Here is a 20,623-nt window from a genome sequence, read left to right on the forward strand (position 1 = left end):
AGCCGCGCCCCCTCTTCCCCAGCCCCGTCAAAGCCCCGCCCCCGCCTCCCCAGCCCCGTCAAAGCCCCGCCCCCTCCTCCCCAGCCCCATCAAAGCCCCGCCCCTCCTCCCCAGCCCCGTCAAAGCCCCGCCCCCTCCTCCCCAGCCCCATCAAAGACCCGCCCCTCCTCCCCAGCCCCGTCAAAGCCCCGCCCCTCCTTCCTAGTGGCCCCCCGCCCCCCGTCAAAGCCCCGCCCCTCCTTCCTAGCCGCCCCCCTCCTCCCCCCTCCCCCAGCCCTATCAAAGCCGTCACCCGGCTACGTCTTCTTCATGGAACACAGGAACGCACTGCCCGCCCATGTAGTGTCTCACGGCCCCACCAGGTCGGGGCTCCGGGGAGGACGTGGCCATTTGTCATGAGACCCCGGTCCTGACAATGTCTGTGGGACGTGCCAGGGCCCTTGCTTGGCCCACATTCTCCCTGGGTCTCAGCCTAGAAGCTGAGGTGCCTGGGCGGGTGGCCCCAGGGACAGGCAGGCCTCTGCTGTGCCCAGGGCCGTGCAGGGGCTGCGGAGGCCCAGACGAGGGGGCTGGCCGTGAACCGTGGGGGCACTGCTCTCCGCACCCCACGGCCTCCCCTCGCCAGCCCTGGTGTCGGCCCCGCATGGAGGCAAGGTGACCCCGGAGGAGGAAGCCGGCCGGCTCCCCTGGGGTGGCGGCCTGGCTGTGCACAGAGGGTCTGTGATCAGCGACAGGGAAAGGTGGCAGGGGCGGGCTCAGATCCGGGCTCCAGGGTGGGGGAGACCACGCCTGAGTGGGAACGGAGCGGCCCCCAGGCGGCTGCCACAGACGTCAGCCCTTCTCCGAGCTCTGTTTCCTCAGTGGGACAGTGGGTCCCGCAGGCTGCTGGGGGGGCTCTCTGTGCTGGGGACCTGGCGCTCAGCACACGCCTGGCACACGCTCGGTCCTCGGCACACGGCAGTGGCTGTGAGGCTGGCGTGGTGGCTCTGTGCCAACGCGGCATCCGCCACGTCCGCCACAGGGCCAGCCCCTCCTCGAAGGCAAAAGCACTTGGGAGTTGTTGGCTCCCAGGGCCCGGGGAGGCCTGGAGCAGGACTGTGGGGATGGGCGCCCACCCCGGAGCCCCCTCGGCCCTGGCGGGCACTGGCCTTCTGAGCGAATGAATGAACGAGTGAGGGACGGAGGGAGGGAGGGAGCCAGGCACGAAGCACCAGCCTCACCTGCTGTCAGCCCCCGTGAGGTGGGCTCCGAGGTCTCCCAGGACCGTCCCCGAGAGGCCTGGAGCCCCGCACCTCGCGGGTGGCGCTCAGACCTCTCCTGCTCCCCTGCGGCAGCGAGGGGGTCCCCAGCCCCCCAGGGTCAGTGTGAGGTCTGAAGCCAGGCGGTCTTGTCCACGTTGCCCCTTGGCCAGCCCACAGCCGAGATCCCTTTCCCTCCCCAGCACCTCAAGGACCCTCTGGGGGCCCCGTAGTTGAACCCCCTAGTTCAGGAGCAGCGGCCACCTGAGGGACGGAGACCAGGACTGAAGCTTCCCGCACAGGAAGCTTCAACACGCGCGGGCGGCCTGCATTCCATCCCGGAAGGTTCTCCGTCTCCTACGGCTCTATCCGGGAGCTGGGAGTCGAGGAACTTCCCTTGGCCCCACGCAGCCCAGGCATCAGCACTTGGGAGGGTGATGGTGGGTGCCCCCAGGCCCGCGGAAGCTCGCTGGGGGTCCCAACTTGGGTCCCGCCCTGAGGCCAGACACTCCCCAGTGGTTCTTGTCATGCCTCAGAGATCTCTGGACCGGCCGCCGTGTGCGAGGCCCAAGTGGATTGTGAAGCAGGACCGACGGGGGTCACTGGAATTGGAGGTGGGGGCGCAGGAGGGGTGTGAGGGGCAAGCCCTGGGCAGGGGTGTGGATCTGGGGCAGGTGGGGACCAGGGCTGCCCGGGTCTGGGGGTGGGAGCAGCAGCAGAGGAAGGGCTCTGTGCTGGTCTCGGTCTGCAGGCTCCCTGGGGCCGGTCTGGGGCTGGAGCCCAAGCAGGGAAGCAGGGGGCCGGGAGCTGCCGGGAGGCTGGTGACGCACGAGAGAGGCCTGGACTGGGGGTGGCCTGGAATGTGTGGGGGTGGCGGGGCCCAGCAGCGGGGGCAGCCCCAGCTGGGCGAGGCCCCCCTGCCCCTGGGACCAAGGCTCACGGTCCCCAGGGTGTGGCCACAGTCTCAGGCCCGGGGCCCCCCGGGGGTCACTCCTGCCCCTCCTCCAGGCCCCGGATTGCGGAGACTGTCCCCCGCCACCCTCACCCCTCCAGAGAGGCCACTCACAGACGCACACACCACAGACGGCAGCGGATGTGGAGAACTCACACCTGAACTGCCTAAATTCGTCGGGTTTTTCCCGGCAACCTATTTAGTCCTTAGAAAAATGAGACGTGGGTGTTCCTAGGAGTCTCCAGGTACGACCAGGGCTCTGTCCCTCAGAAACACGAACCATTTGCCGGAGCGCATTTGTAAATCAGCCAAGAGCCGAACGCCACACGTTTCCACCTGAGCCGGCAGCTTGGGGGAAACCACAGGGGGGTCTGCGGCCCGGGGGCTCCCGTCCCAGCTCTGGCACCTACTGGGGCTGGTGAAGCGCCCTCTCTCGGCTCAGCCTCCCCGCCCCGTCTGAGGCTCCTCGGGGTCCTCGACTAGGCAGTTCAGTCCACTCGGATCCGGGCGGTCTCAGCAAGGGCTTACGTGTGGGTTCAGTCGATCATGCGTTCGTCCGACAAACGTGTTCGCGTGGGGCTGTGTGGGGGACAGCTGTGGGGCAGACCGAGAGGGCCCCTGTGTGGGGAGACACCCGGCCTGGTGTAGACTGATGAGCTGGCCCGCGGCCTCGGCCACCCCAAGACTGCCCCAGGAGGGCCCCCTCCTGAGGACCTGGAGAGACACGAGGCCCAGCACAACGTGGTCTGCCGACCCCCGGCCAGGGCCCAGTGTTCCTAGGAACTGGGGGAGAGCGGCAATTCAGAAACATGACTGCTTGTTCTTCAAACTCTCCCCCGCCAGGAAGTGGGGCCCGGGTCCCCTCCCTGAGTCCAGGTGGGCTGGACGGCAGAGAATACGCAGAGGTGACGACCCCCAACCCTCACAGCAGGGCCTAAGAGCACCTCCGGCCGGGCGTTTCACCCCGCTCCTGGCCGTGCAGCGCCCACGGAGGGAGGCCGGCTGTGCAGAAGCTCAGGCCACCCCAGGGGCCGTGGGTTCCGTCCTCGGGGCCCAGCAGAGTACCCAGAACAAGGTCAGAGGAACGCCTCAGCAGCTGTCCCCTGCTCATGAGGTCCCCGAGCCCTGACGTCGGGGAGCAGAGACAAGCCACGCTCACCGGGCTCTGCCCCGTGTCTTAACCTGCACAACCTATGGTGGGTGTTCAGGCCCCCCGGGCCTCAGAGGGACACTACACGGAGGGGTCGCGTGTGCAAGGCCACGTCTGTGACCTCCACACAGCTGGGTCCCAGAGCAGCTGCTGGGTGGGCGTTCCTCATCTGGGCATCCTCAGGGGCCAGCCCCAGGGAGACGGGGGGGGGGGGGGGCTCAACGAGCAGAGGAAGGGGGAGGAAGGACACGTGTCCGGCTGGCATGTGCGGGACGGGCCCCATAGCCGGGAGCCAGACCCGTTGGAGCCACAGGCTCTGGGGTTCACACGTCTGGGTAAAGCGGGAGAGCCTCGCATCATCGTGAGTGCGTGCGACGTGATCGGACGTCCCATGTAGCAGTAACTCCACACTAGGGTGTCTCCAGACCGCCTGCTCAGTGGTGTCCACGCAAGGACCCCATTTCATGGCACATCTAATCACACCTCGTACCCCCACTTTGTACACCAAACAGTCGAGGCCCTGAACAGGGCAAGTGAAGAAATCTGCCTGGTGCCCCACGGCTCATAAGAAATGGGACCAGGACTCGAGGCAAATTGGATTATATTCTTTTTTTTTTTTTTTTTTTTTTAATTTTTTTTTCAACGTTTATTTTATTTTTGGGACAGAGAGAGACAGAGCATGAACGGGGGAGGGGCAGAGAGAGAGGGAGACACAGAATCGGAAACAGGCTCCAGGCTCTGAGCCATCAGCCCAGAGCCCGACGCGGGGCTCGAACTCACGGACCGCGAGATCGTGACCTGGCTGAAGTCGGACGCTTAACCGACTGCGCCACCCAGGCGCCCCTAATTGGATTATATTCTAATGACCGTGCGTTCGCAGCCCGACATAGGCTCCCCTGACGCCGGCATGGTGAGGTAGTTCCCCAGAACATTCCCCAAACACACGCGCCTGATTTCTCCAATGTAAAGAGAAAAGGAACGTTTGACCGGGGAGGCTGAAAGGGAGGTGTCCAGGGGGATGACACAGGGCTCTGTCCTGGAGGCAGACCCGAGCCCCAGCTGCAGCGGACTCCCACTGGAGCAGCAGATTCAACCCCGCGACCTGGGAGGCCGAGTGTGAGCTCTACGCGTGGACTTTAAAACCCTCTGCACCCGCACAAGGTCTTTCTTTGTTGAACGATTCCCATGGAAAGGTTCTGAGGGCCTTGGTGGCCCCCAAGCCTGCCGTGGGTCTGAGGTTACTCGGCCCAGATGGAGAGACTAATTGAAGGTTTCCCTGCCCTTGGAGCTTAAGTTAGAACCAGACTAGCTGACCCCCAGAAGACAGGGGGTGCCCTGCCCAACTGGAGGTGAGGCTGGGGCAGAGAAGTGAGTCATCGACTTCCTAATTTGGTCACATCCCAGGAGGCAAGAGCCGTCCAAGAGGGGAGAGCGAGGTCAGTGCGGTCAGAGGCGTCAGGAAAGTCTTCCTGGAAGGGGGTGGGGTCGAGCCACACTCTGGGGAGGCGAGGCCAGACCCCAGGGACCCCGTCTGGATCTGAGTCTCGGGGACCAGAGCCCCCATGGCCTGCAGGACCACAGGAGCCTCCGAACTGCGGGGCCCAGGACCCCCAAGTCGGCCCGGACGGACAGGCCACCGCCAAGGGCGAGAGCCTCCCAGACGAGGAGTCACCCTCCCCCAGGCACGGCCCGGCAGCCCTGGCCCCGGGAGGGAAGTGCCCGACCTCAAAGTGAGTCACCGCCCGGCTGATTCAGCTGCCCAGCCGGGCGAGGTGAGGCCGGGCGGACCGCAGCCACGGGCGGCACGGAGGGCCCCCGCTGGCCCCAGCAGGGTGTGCAGGGCGGCCGGGACCTGCCAGGCTCCTCTCGCTTGTTGGGGTCTTCTCTTGCCACAGGGCTGTGGGGGTCGTTACCCCCACTTCACGGGGTGGGGACGCTGAGGCTCACAAGACCCGCATCTGGCCCGGAAAAGCCGCCGCAGCCGCTCACGCGCAGCGAGAGGGGCTTCTGGACCCAAGGGGGGGGTCCCTCCTCTGAACCCTCAGGCCAGACAGCCGGAAAGGGTGTCTGTGCGGGCGCTGAGCCACCCCCACTGCCGGGAACAGTGAAAGGGGCGCAGAAGGAATGAACTCCTGAAGGAACCTGCGTGGTCACTGCAAGGATGGCCTCTAACTCTGGCCCGGCCAGGCTGCCCAGCGATCCCGGGGCCACCTGTCCCCAGCCCCGCCCCCCAAGCCCACCCCAGGTCAGGGAGGGGATTCTGGACCACTGTGAGCAGGGGATGCGTTCCCAGGCTACTCCAGAGAGGGGCAGGAAGGCCTGGAGAGGTCCAGGGACTGGCCCGCGGCCACACGAGTGGCTCTGGGGACTTTCCTCTGGGCGTGTGGGCAGAGGGGCTGGGGCAGGCCGGGGGTGCCGCTTCGAAGTGAAGACTCAGGGAGCTGACCCCCCCTGGGGCCCCTCTCCTGCTCTGCCCGAGGCCTCGGGAGGAGGCCGCGGGCTCGCGAGGCCGACCCTCCCCGGGCCCTGTCCTCCCTGCTGTCCCGCCAGACCCCGGGCCCTCCATACCACACGCCGCACTTGGGGCTCCTGGGCTCCACGCCGTCCGGGGGCTTCCGACCGTGACCCAGGCCCCTCGGCAGGGTGTCCGGGGGTGTCTGTGCCCCTCCCCACCCCTGCCCCCACCTCGCCTTCCTCTGGCCTTCTCCTTCCTGCCCCTTAGACGCCCAGCCTCCGTCTTTCCCTTTTAATCCAAATACCGGGGATCAGCGTATGCTTTACCCGGTTGCCTCCAGGGCTCACGTCTCGCAGAGCGCGAGCGCAGTCCCACGAGCAGGGTCCTGATGTGGGTGCAGCCAATGGGCCCGTCACCCCCGCAGCGCCCGGGGGGGCCGTTTTTCGAGCGGCTCCCTCCCCGCCCCCCGCCAGTTCCTCGTTTTGTCCTTTCAAGGAGGCCACACAGGGCACGTGAGGGCCGCGTCTCTGCTCAGCACCGTCCTCTGGAGACGCGCCTGGGGTCCGTGGCTCGGTCCCCTGTGGACGGCCGGGTAGCTGCCCGAGCGGGGCCCCAGAGGGAGGCTGCGGGAGCCTCGGCGTGAGGCATCCCGCGAGCACACACCCGCCTCTCTCCGCCGTGTGACGGCTGTGCCACGTGCTGCTTGGTGCTGCGTGTGGTTTGTTCCTTTTTAAAGACGCCACCGTCGGGGCGCCTGGGTGGCTCGGTCGGTTGGGCGTCCGACTTCGGCTCAGGTCGTGATCTCGCGGTCCGTGGGTTTGGAGCCCCGTGTTGGGCTCTGTGCTGACGGCTCAGAGCCTGGAGCCTGTTTCAGATTCTGGGTCTCCCTCTCTCTCTGCCCCTCCCCCACTTGTGCTCTGTCTCTGTCTCAAAAATAAATAAACGTTTAAAAAAAAAAAAAAGACGCCACCGTCTCCCGCACGGCCGCACCGCGGCCCCGCATGCTGCCGGCACTGGCCGCTGTCGCCACCCTTCGCCCCGGCCGCCCCGATGGGTGTGCAGTGTGGTCCCCGAGGTCTGCACCCGCTGGCCGTGCGGCTCTCTCCAGGGCGACGCCCCCTCACGCCCTCGCTGGGTGGCTGTGTCTTACCGTTGGGCGTCCGGATTTCTTCCCTTTGTGGGACGTGTGGTTGGAAAATTCTCTCCCGTCTGCAGGTTGCCTTTTCGTTTCCTTCACGGAGGCGGCTGGAGGACAAATGTTTTTAATTTTCAGGAATTCCAAGTAATCCAATTTCCCTTTTACGGATCGTGCTTTGGGTATCTGATCTCAGAGCAATTTCCTTGCTCGCTCGAGATCCCAGGATCTTCTCCTGTTTGTGTTTCTGGAAGTTTTAGCCTTCTATGTTTACGTGGAAGTCTGTGAGCTGTGTCGAGCTAATTTTTGTAGAAGGCGTGAGACTCGGGTCGAAGTGTTTTTGGCCCACGGAAGCCAGAGACCGAATCTCCCAGCACCTCCCTTCCTCAGCCAACAGTTGGTGTGCTTTTGTGTATGTATCCCAGTGTTTATCGGGGCCGGGGGTCCACCCAGCTGGGCCCCAGCCACGCCCTGACCGCTTCCGTGCCTCGCGGGGTCCAAGTCAGCCCCCAGAGGAGCAGAGAGGACCGGGGCCACCGGGGACACAGAGGCCACCACGGCCCCTGCACCTGGGGGCGGGGTGCGGTGTGGGGCTCCGTCTGCGTGGCCACAGTCCCCAGGCCACGGAGGGTGGGGGTGACCACACAAGCTCGGACCCCTTCCCGGCAGTGGATGCCGTACGGAGCCCCTGGCACCGCCCTGGGGGCCGCAAGGGGGCAGGAACAATCGCCCAGCTTGTTGTCTCAGGCACACAAAAGTACGCTTTCACGAGCCCACAAGCCCGGGTCTGTGCCCGCCTGGTGCCAGAGGGATCGGGCCCAGGGCCCAGCTGGGGAAGATGCTTCGGGGGCCTCGGCCCCGCGGCAGGCAGCAGGGCCCAGCCTCTGAGGAGGGGCCCGAGTGCCGGGCAGCTCAGGTGGTGGTCGACCCTAGCCTTGGAGATGGGCACAGGGCTCGGCCCCACGCCCAGCCGGGCCTCGGCTCGAGTTTCCCGCGGCCGCTGTGACAGAACACCAGACCTGGAGGCTCAAAGCCCGTGCCTTCCTTCGGTGGCTCAGTGTGGCCCCAGGCCCAGGCCAGGAAGCAGTCCCAGAGGACGGAGGGAGGGTGCTGCTCGGTGCGGCCTTGCAGACGGGGGCGGAGGAGGGCTGGCGGCTACACAGCCACGAGCAGCGGCCGCCGTGCCCGGCCTCCAGCTGCTCATCTGCGCCACGGGGTCTCAGGGTTCTTCGCGCCCCTCTGCCTGCGGTGGTCAGGACATGCCCCGTGCCACGGCGCCCCCGACGCCCGTCACGGCCCCGGCCGCCAGCGGGACCCAGCGGCCAGAGCCCTGACCCCGGGGCTGCGCGCTGGGCAGTGACACCCTACGTCCCCACGAGTGGGAGTCACGTTTCTACTGAAGGCGACGAGGTCCTGACAGACTCACTCCCTCGGGCCACTCGCGGGGGGAGCCCAGGCGTCCCCGGGAGCGTTCCCGCACCAGGACCGAGGCTTCCCCGCACATGGGGCGTGGGGGGGCGGCCCCAGGGAGGCAGACCCAGCCCCCCCCCCCGGCTTCCTCCTCTCGGGGGACCCAGGCCAGAACCGCCCAGCTAAGCCGCTCCCCGAGGCCCCCGATGTCTGGGGCTGCCAAACTTGGGGAATTCATTCTGCAGCAGGAGGGAACAGAGAGGCTCTGGGACCCAATGCCCACCCTCTGAGGGGGGTCCCTCGACACGCACCTCCGCCCTGCCCAGGGTCCTTCCCCCAGTCTCCCTCGCTGTCTCCCCCCAAACCCAGCCCCCCAGGCCAGGCTGCTGCCAGCATGGGGCCCCCGGGCCGCCTCCCTTGGGGACACTCTGACATCAAACCAGGGCCTTCACGTGCCGAGCCACAGGACAAGGAGGCATTCTAATGGATTTAGGAAGATAAGAGTTATTTATAGACCTACGTCTCACAGGGTCAGATGTGTGACTTTAACAGAATCAATCGCGGAGAACACTGGGGCCCTGCTGACACAGATAAACAGAGGTCCGGGGACGTGGATGAAGGTCACAGACATCCGGCCGATTCCCACAGGTCGGTTCCGAGCAGCGGGAGCCAGGGCCCAGGAGGAGGCCGTCCCCAGGTCGCACCAGACCCACAGCCGTGCACACGTCGGCACTGTACACGGAGCGTGCCGGGCAGACCGGCAGCCACAGCCACACGCGGCCGGCGGGTGCCCCACGCGTGCACCCTGAGCCGCGCTGCACGTGTAAACGCACGCCGGGGCCCAAGACCGCATCCCCAGAGGAGCACAGAATCTCTCAGGAGCCTTTTCTGATATTGAGAAGATGCTCAAATGGCAATACTTTGAGCACACGCGAGGTTCCCGGTCGTCAGACTCGCGGACACGGGAGGATGCGCACCGGGACCCACTCCCACGAGGCCCCGGGGTCGTCAGACTCGCGGAGACGGGAGGACGCGCACTAGGACGCACTCCCGTGAGGTCCCGGGATTGTCAGACTCATGGACACAGGAGGACCCACTCCCACGAGGTCCCGGGGTCGTCAGACTCACAGACACGGGAGGACACGCACTGGGACGCACTCCCACGAGGTCCCGGGGTCGTCAGACTCGCGGACACGGGAGGACACGCACTAGGACGCACTCCCGTGAGGTCCCGGGATTGTCAGACTCATGGCCACAGGAGGATCCACTCCCACGAGGTCCCGGGGTCGTCAGATTCGCGGACACGGGAGGACGCGCACTAGGACGCACTCCCGTGAGGTCCCGGGATTGTCAGATTCATGGACACGGGAGGACACACACTGGGACCCACTCACTCGAGGTCCCTAGGTCGTCAGTCTCACGGACACAGGAGGACCCACTCACTCGAGGTCCCGGGGTCGTCAGACTCGCGGACACGGGAGGACACGCACTGGGACGCACTCCCACGAGGTCCCGGGGTCGTCAGACTCGCGGACACGGGAGGACACGCACTGGGACCCACTCACTCGAGGTCCCCAGGTCGTCAGTCTCACGGACACGGGAGGACACGCACTGGGACCCACTCACTCGAGGTCCCTAGGTCGTCAGTCTCATGGACACAGGAGGACCCACTCCCACGAGGTCCCGTGGTCGTCAGACTCATGGACACGGGAGGACACGCACTGGGACGCACTCCCACGAGGTCCCGGGGTCGTCAGACTCACGGACACGGGAGGACACGCACTGGGACCCACTCACTCGAGGTCCCTAGGTCGTCAGTCTCACGGACACAGGAGGACCCACTCACTCGAGGTCCCGTGGTCATCAGACTCACGGACACGGGAGGACACGCACTGGGACCCACTCACTCGAGGTCCCTAGGTCGTCAGACTCGCGGACACGGGAGGACACGCACTGGGACCCACTCACTCGAGGCCCCGGGGTCACTCGAGGTCCCTAGGTCGTCAGTCTCACGGACACAGGAGGACCCACTCACTCGAGGTCCCGGGGTCGTCAGACTCGCAGACATGGGAGGACGCGCACTAGGATGCACTCCCACGAGGTCCCGGGGTCGTCAGACTCACGGACACGGGAGGACACACACTGGGACGCACTCCCACGAGGTCCCAGGGTCGTGAGACTCGCGGACACGGGAGGACACGCACTAGGACGCACTCCCGTGAGGTCCCGGGATTGTCAGACTCATGGCCACAGGAGGACCCACTCCCACGAGGTCCCGGGGTCGTCAGATTCGCGGACACGGGAGGACACGCACTAGGACGCACTCCCGTGAGGTACCGGGATTGTCAGACTCATGGCCACAGGAGGACCCACTCCCACGAGGTCCCGGGGTCGTCAGACTCACAGACACGGGAGGACACGCACTGGGACGCACTCCCACGAGGTCCCGGGGTCGTCAGACTCGCGGACACGGGAGGACACGCACTAGGACGCACTCCCGTGAGGTCCCGGGATTGTCAGACTCATGGCCACAGGAGGATCCACTCCCACGAGGTCCCGGGGTCGTCAGATTCGCGGACACGGGAGGACGCGCACTAGGACGCACTCCCGTGAGGTCCCGGGATTGTCAGATTCATGGACACGGGAGGACACACACTGGGACCCACTCACTCGAGGTCCCTAGGTCGTCAGTCTCACGGACACAGGAGGACCCACTCACTCGAGGTCCCGGGGTCGTCAGACTCGCGGACACGGGAGGACACGCACTGGGACGCACTCCCACGAGGTCCCGGGGTCGTCAGACTCGCGGACACGGGAGGACACGCACTGGGACCCACTCACTCGAGGTCCCTAGGTCGTCAGTCTCACGGACACAGGAGGACCCACTCACTCGAGGTCCCGTGGTCGTCAGACTCACGGACACGGGAGGACACGCACTGGGACCCACTCACTCGAGGTCCCTAGGTCGTCAGTCTCATGGACACAGGAGGACCCACTCCCACGAGGTCCCGTGGTCGTCAGACTCATGGACACGGGAGGACACGCACTGGGACGCACTCCCACGAGGTCCCGGGGTCGTCAGACTCATGGACACGGGAGGACACGCACTGGGACGCACTCCCACGAGGCCCCGGGGTCATCAGACTCACGGACACAGGAGGACTCACTCCCACGAGGTCCCGGGGTCGTCACACTCGCGGACATGGGAGGACGCGCACCGGGACCCACTCCCATGAGGCCCCAGGGTCGTTAGACTCAGGGACACGGGAGGACATGCACCGGGACCCACTCCCACGAGGTCCAGGGGTCGTCAGACTCAGGGACACGGGAGGACACGCACCGGGACCCACTCCCACGAGGCCCCGGGGTCGTCAGACTCACGGACACGGGAGGACACGCACCGGGACCCACTCCCACGAGGCCCCGGGGTCGTCAGACTCACGGACACGGGAGGACATGCACCGGGACCCACTCCCATGAGGCCCCGGGGTCGTAAGACTCACGGACACGGGAGGACACGCACCGGGACCCACTCCCACGAGGCCCCGGGGTCGTCAGACTCACGGACACAGGAGGACACGCACTGGGACCCACTCCCACGAGGCCCCAGGGTTGTCAGACTCACGGATACAGAAGGACACGCACTGGGACCCACTCACACGTGCTCCCGGGGTCGTCAGACTCACATACACGGAGGAGACAGTGAGGCCGGGGCTGGGGGAGCAAGTGGGGGTCTGTGTGTAACAGGACCGAGTCTCAGGGTGGGGACATGGAACGTTCCGGAGCCGGACGGTGGGGAGGGCTGCACAGCAGTGTGAATGTGCTCAGTGGCCCTGTATTTTTTAAAATGGTTAAGATGGTAAAGCTCATGTTATGTGTATTTTTGCACAACAAAAACAAAAGAAAAACCCTCCTCTGTTAAAGATTTCAGACCAAAGCCCAACGTGGGAAGAGGTACTTCGTGGCACATTTAATACACATGCAGCGTTGAAACTTCACGGTACGCATGGCGGCTCAGGCATCACAGAACATCCACGGGCAAAGGCAGGGCTGGCCGGGGTCGCCTCACAGTGGCGGCCTCCCAGACGTGCGTAGGAAGGGCAAAATCGGGCTAACTGCACGACCTCGTTCTCGTGTCTGTCACCAGGGGCCACCGTGGCTCTCTGTCCTGCCCCCGGGCCTCTCTAGCTCCAGCTGACGCGGACCGAAAACACACTGAAGTGGGGTTTCAATCGATCGTCGACCTGGGCCGGTGTGGGGCCTGTTTGGTTTTTATCTCTCCTGCTCCGGGAGGATGGAGATTCAGAAAGCACCTGTCTCCCGGGGCAAGGGCTCGTGTCCAGTGGGGCCCCGCCGGACAAGTGAGAAGGAGCCCCTGGCCGTCACAACCGTACCCAGAGCGTGTCTGGAAAACCCCTCCTCCCCCTCAGAAGGTCCCCAAGGAGCTGCTCTGCAAAGAAGCGAATATCATGTGGCCCCCAGCCTGACTCTGAGAGAACCGTGCTCCCTGGGTCGTGGAAAGCGTCCAACTCCTGATGTCTCCTTCCTGTCCTGCTGTCCGGCCCAGCGAGGGTGACCGTCTGGCACGCCGGCCATCCCGAGGGGCGAGTCTCTGGAGAGGTGGGGACGCACACTCGACCACATCTCTCCTCTAGGGGCTCCCGCGAGCCTGGGCCCCGGGGTGGGGGGGGGCTTGCCTGCGGCCAGATGAGGCCCCCTCCTGTCTGAGGCAGGGGCCGCTTTCGGTCACTCTCCTGCCTGCCGTCTCCGACAGGACCCCCCGGAAACAGAGGATCCCCGTGGGACACCCCCTTTCACGTCACCGCACCCCACTCAGACCGCAGCCCCGGTGGCCTGGCCCCTGGGGCACAGGGGCGGGCGCACGTCCCGACCCGGCCAGCCCAGCGCCTCCCTCCCGCCCCGGGCTGGCCCGGACTCACAGCTGACTCCCGCGCCCCCAAGACTCGGGGAGGAGTGAGGCAGAGGGGAAGGCCTGGGGGGTCTTGAGGGCCGTTTGGTTTTGAAACGCACGAGGTGACCGTTTTTTTCCAAACGGGAGTCCGGAGGAAGGGGCGGCCCGGCGGAGTTGGGGCGCCCGCCCCCACGGCCCGCGGACACGGGGACAGGCCAGCACACAGAAGCGGGGCCGCGGGGCCGCGGGGCTCAGACGGTGAGGGAGATGAAGCTGTTGTAGCGCTGGATGTTCCTCTTGAGGATCTCGGAGCAGGGGCCCAGCACGCGCTCGAAGCGGGGCCGGTCCAGCTTGACGCACTTGAGGGGCCCCCGGGCCACCACGGTGGCCGCCCGGGGCCGGTTCAGCAGCAGCGCAATCTCCCCTGCGGGCGAGCGGGCGGTCAGGGGCCGGGTCCCCAGGGCTTCTCCAGACGGCTGGCCCCCCCGCTGGCCCCCAGCACGCGCACGTGCACGCACGCGAGGGCACACACACGCACACACACACACACACTGACACGTCACCCTTGGGGCACAGCTGGGCACCGTCCTGCCTCCCCGCAGGGACTTGGGTCACTCGGGGCTCCAGGTCACGCCCTCCCTGGGGACAGCCACGTCCGTTGAGGGGGTCCCGGCCTGCCCCCCCACGGGCGCCCCCGCAGCTCTCCACCTCAGGGCCCTTCCGCAGCTCCCCTACGAGAGGGCGGGGAACCCACACTCACCAAAGTAGTCGGAGGGCCCCAGGCGCCCCACCTCCACATACTCTTCGTTGGGGGACCGGCGCTGGAGGACGGAGGCCGTGCCCTGCAGACGCCAAGGGACAGGTGAGGGTCAGCAGTTGGGGGGGTCACAGGCGAGGGGGCATGCCCAACGCCCCCTCCAGCTCCCGTCCGCCCGCTCCCCGTCTAAACCGAAGTCAGGCGTTTCCTCCTTGGAGACAGAAGGGTGTGAGGTCAGAGGCCAGCGCAGGCCGGGCAGTGGGGAGAATCTTTGGGGGCGCCCCGGGCTGACCTCGGGCTAGCTCCCAAGGACTGGCGCTCCAGCGGGATGGGCGTGGACTAAGGTCATGCCCCCAGGGAGCAGCGGGGGCCCCTCCCGAGGGGGGGGTGGGGGGTCTGCAGAGGCTTAATGATTAACACGGAGCCCAGGGAGCCGCCTCACACGCGGGGAGCCGCAGACGGGCTCTGACCCCAGGCCCCCTCACCTGCCAAGCGCCTCAGGCCAGTCCCCTGTCTCGGGAGCCCCCCCGAGTCTACACCCGTGAGGATCAGAAGTGAGGCTTCGTAAACCGCCCGGAGCACCCAGCCGGCGCTCAGCCCTGCTCGGCGGACGTGCATAAACAGCGTCACTCCTGCAGCTGAGCCCCGCGCGGCCGGGCTGAACGGCCTCCGGAACAACCGAGCCTCTGGGACAGGCTGCCGGCTCCTTCACCGCTGCCGAGGGGGCTGAGGCCCGGGGTGGACGAGGGCCCCTGTACCCTCTGCTGCCCCGGGGCACCCGGGCCCTCAGCCCGTCGGGCGTGTCCGCGGCCCCGTGCCCTGGCAGCACCGACAGACGTGATCTGATCCAAGGGGGGGCTCAGTTTACCCGGCTCAGGTCGCCGGCCAGGCCGGCTCCCGCCTCACCGCAGGCTGGGGGAGACGCCGTGAGAAGACCCTGCTGGTGCCGCCGTGCCTGGAATCTCCGGGCACCGATCGGCAGCCGCCGCCCCCCCCCCCCCCCGCCGGCAGCTGGATCCCCACGCTCACCCCTGCACCGGCCACGGGGCCGCTCGGCTCGTGGGCGTCTGGAGTGTTTATGAAGCCAGCTGATGGATGGAGCCAGACGTCTAAACAGCAGACCGATGCCGCCACTGCCCGGGAGGCGAGGGTGGCAGGGCCTGGAGCACACGTGCTCCCTGCCCAACCCCAGAAGGCACAGAGTCCTGGGCTGGGAGCAAGGCTGAGGGGACTCACGGGCTCCGACATCATCAGGGAGGCACAGGGAAGGTCACCCCGGCACCGCGTGCGGGCCCTCCGTGCCCTGGGCTGCTGAGATGGGCGTGATTTTTCTCAGAGCCCCGTTGTGCCCACCTAATTCTTTGAAATTTATGTCCTATAACTATGACGTACGTGACCTACACGCCTTTCGTTCCTGTTTACACAATTTCCATTTTACAACTGGGATTGTTTTCCTCTTTCAAAACCCCAGCAGTGGAACCGAATGCATCCTGTGTGTAGAATCAGTGACACTCCAGGCCGAGAGCGTCCGTTCAGATGCAAAGCCAGCTGCAGGGGCCTGAGGGCTCCCGGAGTGTCTGTGAGGCAGTGGAACCAGAATATGGGCAGCCGATTCAGTGGCCCAGACAGGTGTCAGGGCCCGGGGCTCACCCCTGCGTCCTGCTCTGGAGACCTCAGGCCCTCACGGTGGCACAGGAGCTGCCGCGGTTCCGGGAGTCACCAAGTGTCTCCCCGTGCTATCAGCAGGCACAGAACCCGCTGCTTCCTCCTGCAGCTTCTCTCCTCAGCAGGAAAACCTTCCAGAACCTCCCAGCAACCTTCCCTCACGCCGCATTGGCCCAAACAAGTCGCACGCTCACCAAGGCCCGGCCGAGAGGGTGGGCAGCAGTGGGAGGGGCTGAGGATCAGGTGGTGTTTGCAGGAAGGAGTAGGGATGGGTCTGGGTGGGCCAGCACCGGTCGGGGGACCACCATCCACCAAGAGACCAGCAGCATTTCCTTCCCGGGGGCGCACAGAGCAATGGCCACGTGAGACGAGGCAGGCCACGACCGTGGACGCTGGGGGGCACGTGCACACGGGTATGTCACCGTCTCAGCCAGACGGAAGCAAGGTCGTCACACGTGAAGCAGGGAGAGCCCACGGCAAACACACGGCAGGGGAGCACCACTGTCGCCGGCCGCAGCCCCCGCCTCCTTTGTGGGTAGATGTGACCGCCCTCTCCCAGATGGACAGATGGACAGGGCGTGCGCTGCCCCCCGCGGCTGTGACGTCGACCGCGGGCGCCAAGGCGAGGGGGCCCCAGGGCCACGCGGAGCCACCTCCCGGCCCAGAACGTGCTCACGAGAACACGCTTCCTTGCGCTCTCGGGCGTGTGGTTTCGGGGTCTCCTGACCTGGCGGTGCCGGCAGACGCTGTGGGTGCAGACCCTGCGCCCGCGGGGCCGCGGTTCCCACGACTCGCTGCCCAGGCTGCCGACGGGGCTGCACAGACACCCCCGAGGGACCGCCAGCCGGAATGTTCCGGGCCGGAGAAACACTTGCCAGAAGGCTAGACCGTACTCGTCAAATTCCTCTCTCAGTGACTCTAGGCCCGGCCCGAAAACAATCGGGTCTCGCCGAACGCGGCCTGGGAGGGCCCGGGAGAAAAGCGTTAGCACCGGCGGCAGGGGCGGGATTCCTAGATGACTCCCTCCTTCGGCGCCGTTTCAGTTTTAAAAACGGACGAGATTTCCGTGGCTCAGATTTTCTCCAGTGGGCGGGTGCGATGCCCACAGCGAGGCGAACCTGTCAGGGTGGCACGTGGGTGGGCACTTGGGGGCAGCTTCTGCTCCAGGACCCCAGCCGCACACCCTTTTACTCACTCGTGCGGGGGCTCAGTGCCTGCAGAGCGACTCCCTGGACCCCTGGACCCACCACCCCGGGCGGACGACAGGCTCGTGCGGGACCCGCGTCCGTCAGACCCTGCACGCGCCCCTGAACAACTGAGCGCCGCCAGGCAGGGGCCGGAAAGCCGTGGGAGACGCACCGGCCCCACCTGAAGCCCGAGCCGGCCGACCTCAGCTCCGCGGAGCGCCGGCCACAGCCGCGGGGGGCCCCCCACTTCCCAGCCTCAGCCTCCTCTTCCAAAGGATGGGTACAGGACCGTTCGGCCTCCCGGAGCAGGGGCCCGACCACCCGCACTACAGAAATGGCCCCAGCCCCGTCAGACGGGACAGGTGGCCGTGAGGGCAGTGGGCGCTTGAATAAGCGGAACAGAAACCACCCGGGGCTGCGGCGTTCACGAGACGTTCCCGCCCGTTCCTGCCTGACGCCCGGGGACCCCCGTGGACGCACCGCCGTCCGCGTTTGTGTGCTTACGCGCAGGCAGCGTGCTGCACGTCTGCACGCGCACGGGAGAAACTGAGCCCGCGGGTGAGAGCACCTCGCAGACAGCCCCAGGCTCCCCCTGCATCGGCGAGTGGGCGCCCGTCGAGCTCCTCTCTGTTCCTCCCGAGGGGCTGGGCCGACTCTGCCAGAGCCCCGGTCCCCCCTCCCTGCGGCACGGCGGAGAGCCACGGGGCAAGGGCATCACGCCCCGCGGCCGCCCACACCCCGGCCGGGTTCGCGCTCGGGTCCAAAGCTCACCCGTGAGGCCGGGGCCCCAGAGCGTGCAGCGCCACAAGCCCTGGCTGCTGGCGGTCCTTCCTCCAAACCCACGGTCCGTCTCATCCCCCCCAGGTCAGGCGACGTCCGTCAGGAGCAGGGGGAAGCGGCCGGCGACCGATGCTCCAGCGGGCACACACGATGTCCGGGCTGCACGCAGGCGGCCGCACCAAACGTGTCCTGGAGCATGACGGGAGGGGCCTGCGGGTCCCAGCCCACGGCTCCCTTCCCCCCGGGCTCTGCCCCCAACGTCCGGCCGGTTCCTCCCTGCCACCCGCAGCCTCAGGGGCACCGGGGAGTGGATCCGAGGCTTCCTGGCCACACACGCCCTGCTTCGAGTGAGGGCAGGAGAGAGGGACCACCACCCAGGGCTCCTTCCAGGCTGGGGGGGGGGGGGGCGCGGGCAGCCCGCTGCAGTCCACTCTGGGGTCCGAAGGTTCTGGCGCTCAGCCGAGCCCAGCGGCCACCAGCCCCGTCCCCAGGAACCACCGTCTGCAGACTTCCAGACTTTCACCACGTCTCTGACGCCGATAACAGAAGCCAGGAAGAACCCGTCAAGGAGAAGGCACTTAGGGACGCACACGAGCCGCCGTGGGGACGGCGGTGAAGGGGGGGGATGGCGGGTGGGGAGGAGGCAATGTTTTCCTAAAGACGTTTCTGTGTCACCAGACTTGTTCCAGGAAGTGACACTTCGGTGGCACGATTTTGTTAATGTTTTGTTTTTCTAAGGCTCCCATCGAGGTCTAGCCTCGGCTTCCAGCAAGCTGACTTGTGTGGTGATCCAGAATGTTCTGGGGCAGACAGTGCCAAGGCCCCGAGCCACACGACAGTGCACTTAATCCACGGCGGCACGGAAGGTGACGTACGTGCCCTCACGTCCGTGTGCCGAGGCCGATCAGAGCCGAGGGCCTGGCCTGCCAGGTCCTGCCTGAGGGGTCGGCCAGGCGTGCAGGCAGGTGAGCTGGCGAGGGGGTCGTCGGGCCCCCGACGAGGAAGGAGACATCACAGCGGCCCGCACGGGACGGGGCCTGGGAGGCCCCCCTGGCGTCGGAGGGAGGCCGACCAGGCACCGAGCGGGCACCGGTGTGGGTGGAAGCAAACCCCTTGCAACCGCGCCCCCGGGCCACACAAACACCTGCGGCTGGGTGTTCAGGGCGGCTACGCCCACAGCAAGCATGCTGCCCCTAAGCAGGCGAGTGGCTACGCGGGGTCAGGTCCAGACGAGGGGCCGCGATTCTGCGCCACAAAGGACTGCATGCGATCACCGATAACCTGGACTGCACGCTGTCCGATTCCCACGACAGGACGTCCTGGAAGAGGCGGAGCTGCGCAGACAGAAGACGGGGGCTGCCTGGGCTCAGGGCGGAGGGAGGAGCAGGGGGAGCACAGGGGACTTTTAGGGCGGCGAACAGCGCGAGGGACACGGGACGGTGGTGGACACCTGCCGTCCCACGTTCGCCCAAACCCACAGAACGTGCACCCACCCAGAGGGACCCTCCCGTGACCCATGGACTCCGGGTGATAACAGCGTGTCAGTGTGGGGTCACCGGCTGTGACAAATCCACCATCTGGGGGACACCGATAACGGGGGAGTCTGGGGGGGAGCGGGGCATTACGGGAAATCTCTGTCCATTCAGCTCAACGTTGCAGTGAATCTAAAACTACCCTAAAAAAATGAAGTCTCAGGGCACCTGGGGGCTTAGTCAGGTGAGCGTCTGACTCTTGAGCTCAGCTCAAGTCATGATCTCGTGGTTTGTGGGATCGAGCTGACAGCTCGGAGCCTGCTTGGGATTCTCTCTCCTTCTCTCCTGCCCGCCCCCCCCCCCCAGCTTGTGAACACTCACGTGTGTGAGAGCACTCTCTCTCTCTCAAAATAAATAAATAAACTTAAAAAAAAATCAAATCTTCAAAATCAGAGAGAGAGAGAGAGAGAACTTCTCTGAACTCCTGCTCTTATTCTGGGGGTCTGGCCGACGAGCCAGCAAGCACCCGTGACCTCGGGCAGCCCTGCGCCAGGCCCGCAGAACAACGTCTGGGCCAATCGCTATCCCCGGATGCAGACTGGAGGCCACTTCCCTCTGTTGGTTTCTGTCTGCAGAACGTTTCCTGCACCTCAGGCCCCGCCCCAACCTGCCCAGCACACCCTCTCTCCGGCGGGACCGTCCCTGCTACCTCCTGGCCCCAGGGCCCCCAGCTACGGGGCCCTCCTGCCGAGGCCCGGCCCTCCTCCACGCGGACCCAGGGCCAGTCTGTGCCAACGGACTGGGACCACTTCCCTCCTTGGCAAGTAAACACAGAAGCGCCCATAGCTGCTGTCCCCGCCCCGCCTCGGCCTGGCACGCAAGGGCATGGCACCAGCCCAGCCACGAACGGCCCTGGGCACAGAAGGACATGCCCACGGGGGAGGTCTCCTCCCTATCCCCCAAGATCCCGGTGAATCGTGCGTGCCCACCAGCCTGGTCCGTGTGTCTGAGGGGCCAACAGGGCCAGTCCCCGGACAGACCGTGGCCTCGGGAGCAGTGGTTATGCCTTTGCTCCAACACTGTGGACATTTACAAAATTAACTTACTAAGAGAGCAGATGAACCAAATCTGGAGTTTCCGTGACAGTGTCTCCCCAGCCGCCAGCCGGTGGGCCTCAGGGGGTCCTCCTGGGCATGCAAAGTCAGGCCCGCCCACCTCCTTGCCAGTTCTGGAGACCAGGAGCCGGGAGGTAGGTCTGGAACAGCTGGGGGCCTGGCCGGTTCTGCACCCGCTCGCCCTCTCTCTGCCCGGAGCCCAATCCCTGAGGAGGCCTGGACGTGGTGGGTCCCACCTGGTGCGCCTGCCGGCTCTTTGGGAGGGAAGCGGTCTAGAGAACACGGGGCCACGCCCACCCCACCGGCAGCCACGGGTCAGGCCCTGGGAGGACCCAGAGGCTTTGCACTCTCCGGGTCTGTCGGCCGGGTTTACCAGGCCGACCTCGCTCATCCAT

At 66.2% G+C, this 20,623-nt stretch overlaps 1 protein-coding gene across 2 annotated transcripts in view; it reads right to left on the reverse strand.

Moving 5' to 3' along the window:
• Positions 1-12,250: 12,250 nt before the first annotated feature.
• The window catches only part of PRKAR1B (protein kinase cAMP-dependent type I regulatory subunit beta), a 105,684-nt gene continuing 97,311 nt past the window's right edge, over positions 12,251-20,623 (reverse strand). Inside the window, exons 10-12 of one of the 2 annotated variants that reach the window (XR_006964074.1) lie at positions 14,013-14,094; positions 13,281-13,676; positions 12,251-13,064 (exon numbers count right to left, since the gene is read on the reverse strand). Coding sequence is in view for 1 of the 2 variants with exons in the window: in XM_047089386.1 (XP_046945342.1) it covers positions 13,504-13,676; positions 14,013-14,094 (255 nt within the window). In the remaining variant the exon portion in view is untranslated. Of the gene's footprint in view, positions 13,677-14,012; positions 14,095-20,623 lie in introns of both variants that reach the window. The other variant, XM_047089386.1, reaches the window with a different exon arrangement.

The sequence above is a fragment of the Lynx rufus genome, unplaced genomic scaffold (genome assembly GCF_022079265.1).
Source record: "Lynx rufus isolate CCGP_SWC_20201006 ecotype Redwood Valley unplaced genomic scaffold, mLynRuf1.p SCAF_27, whole genome shotgun sequence".
NCBI classification, from domain to species: domain Eukaryota; kingdom Metazoa; phylum Chordata; class Mammalia; order Carnivora; family Felidae; genus Lynx; species Lynx rufus.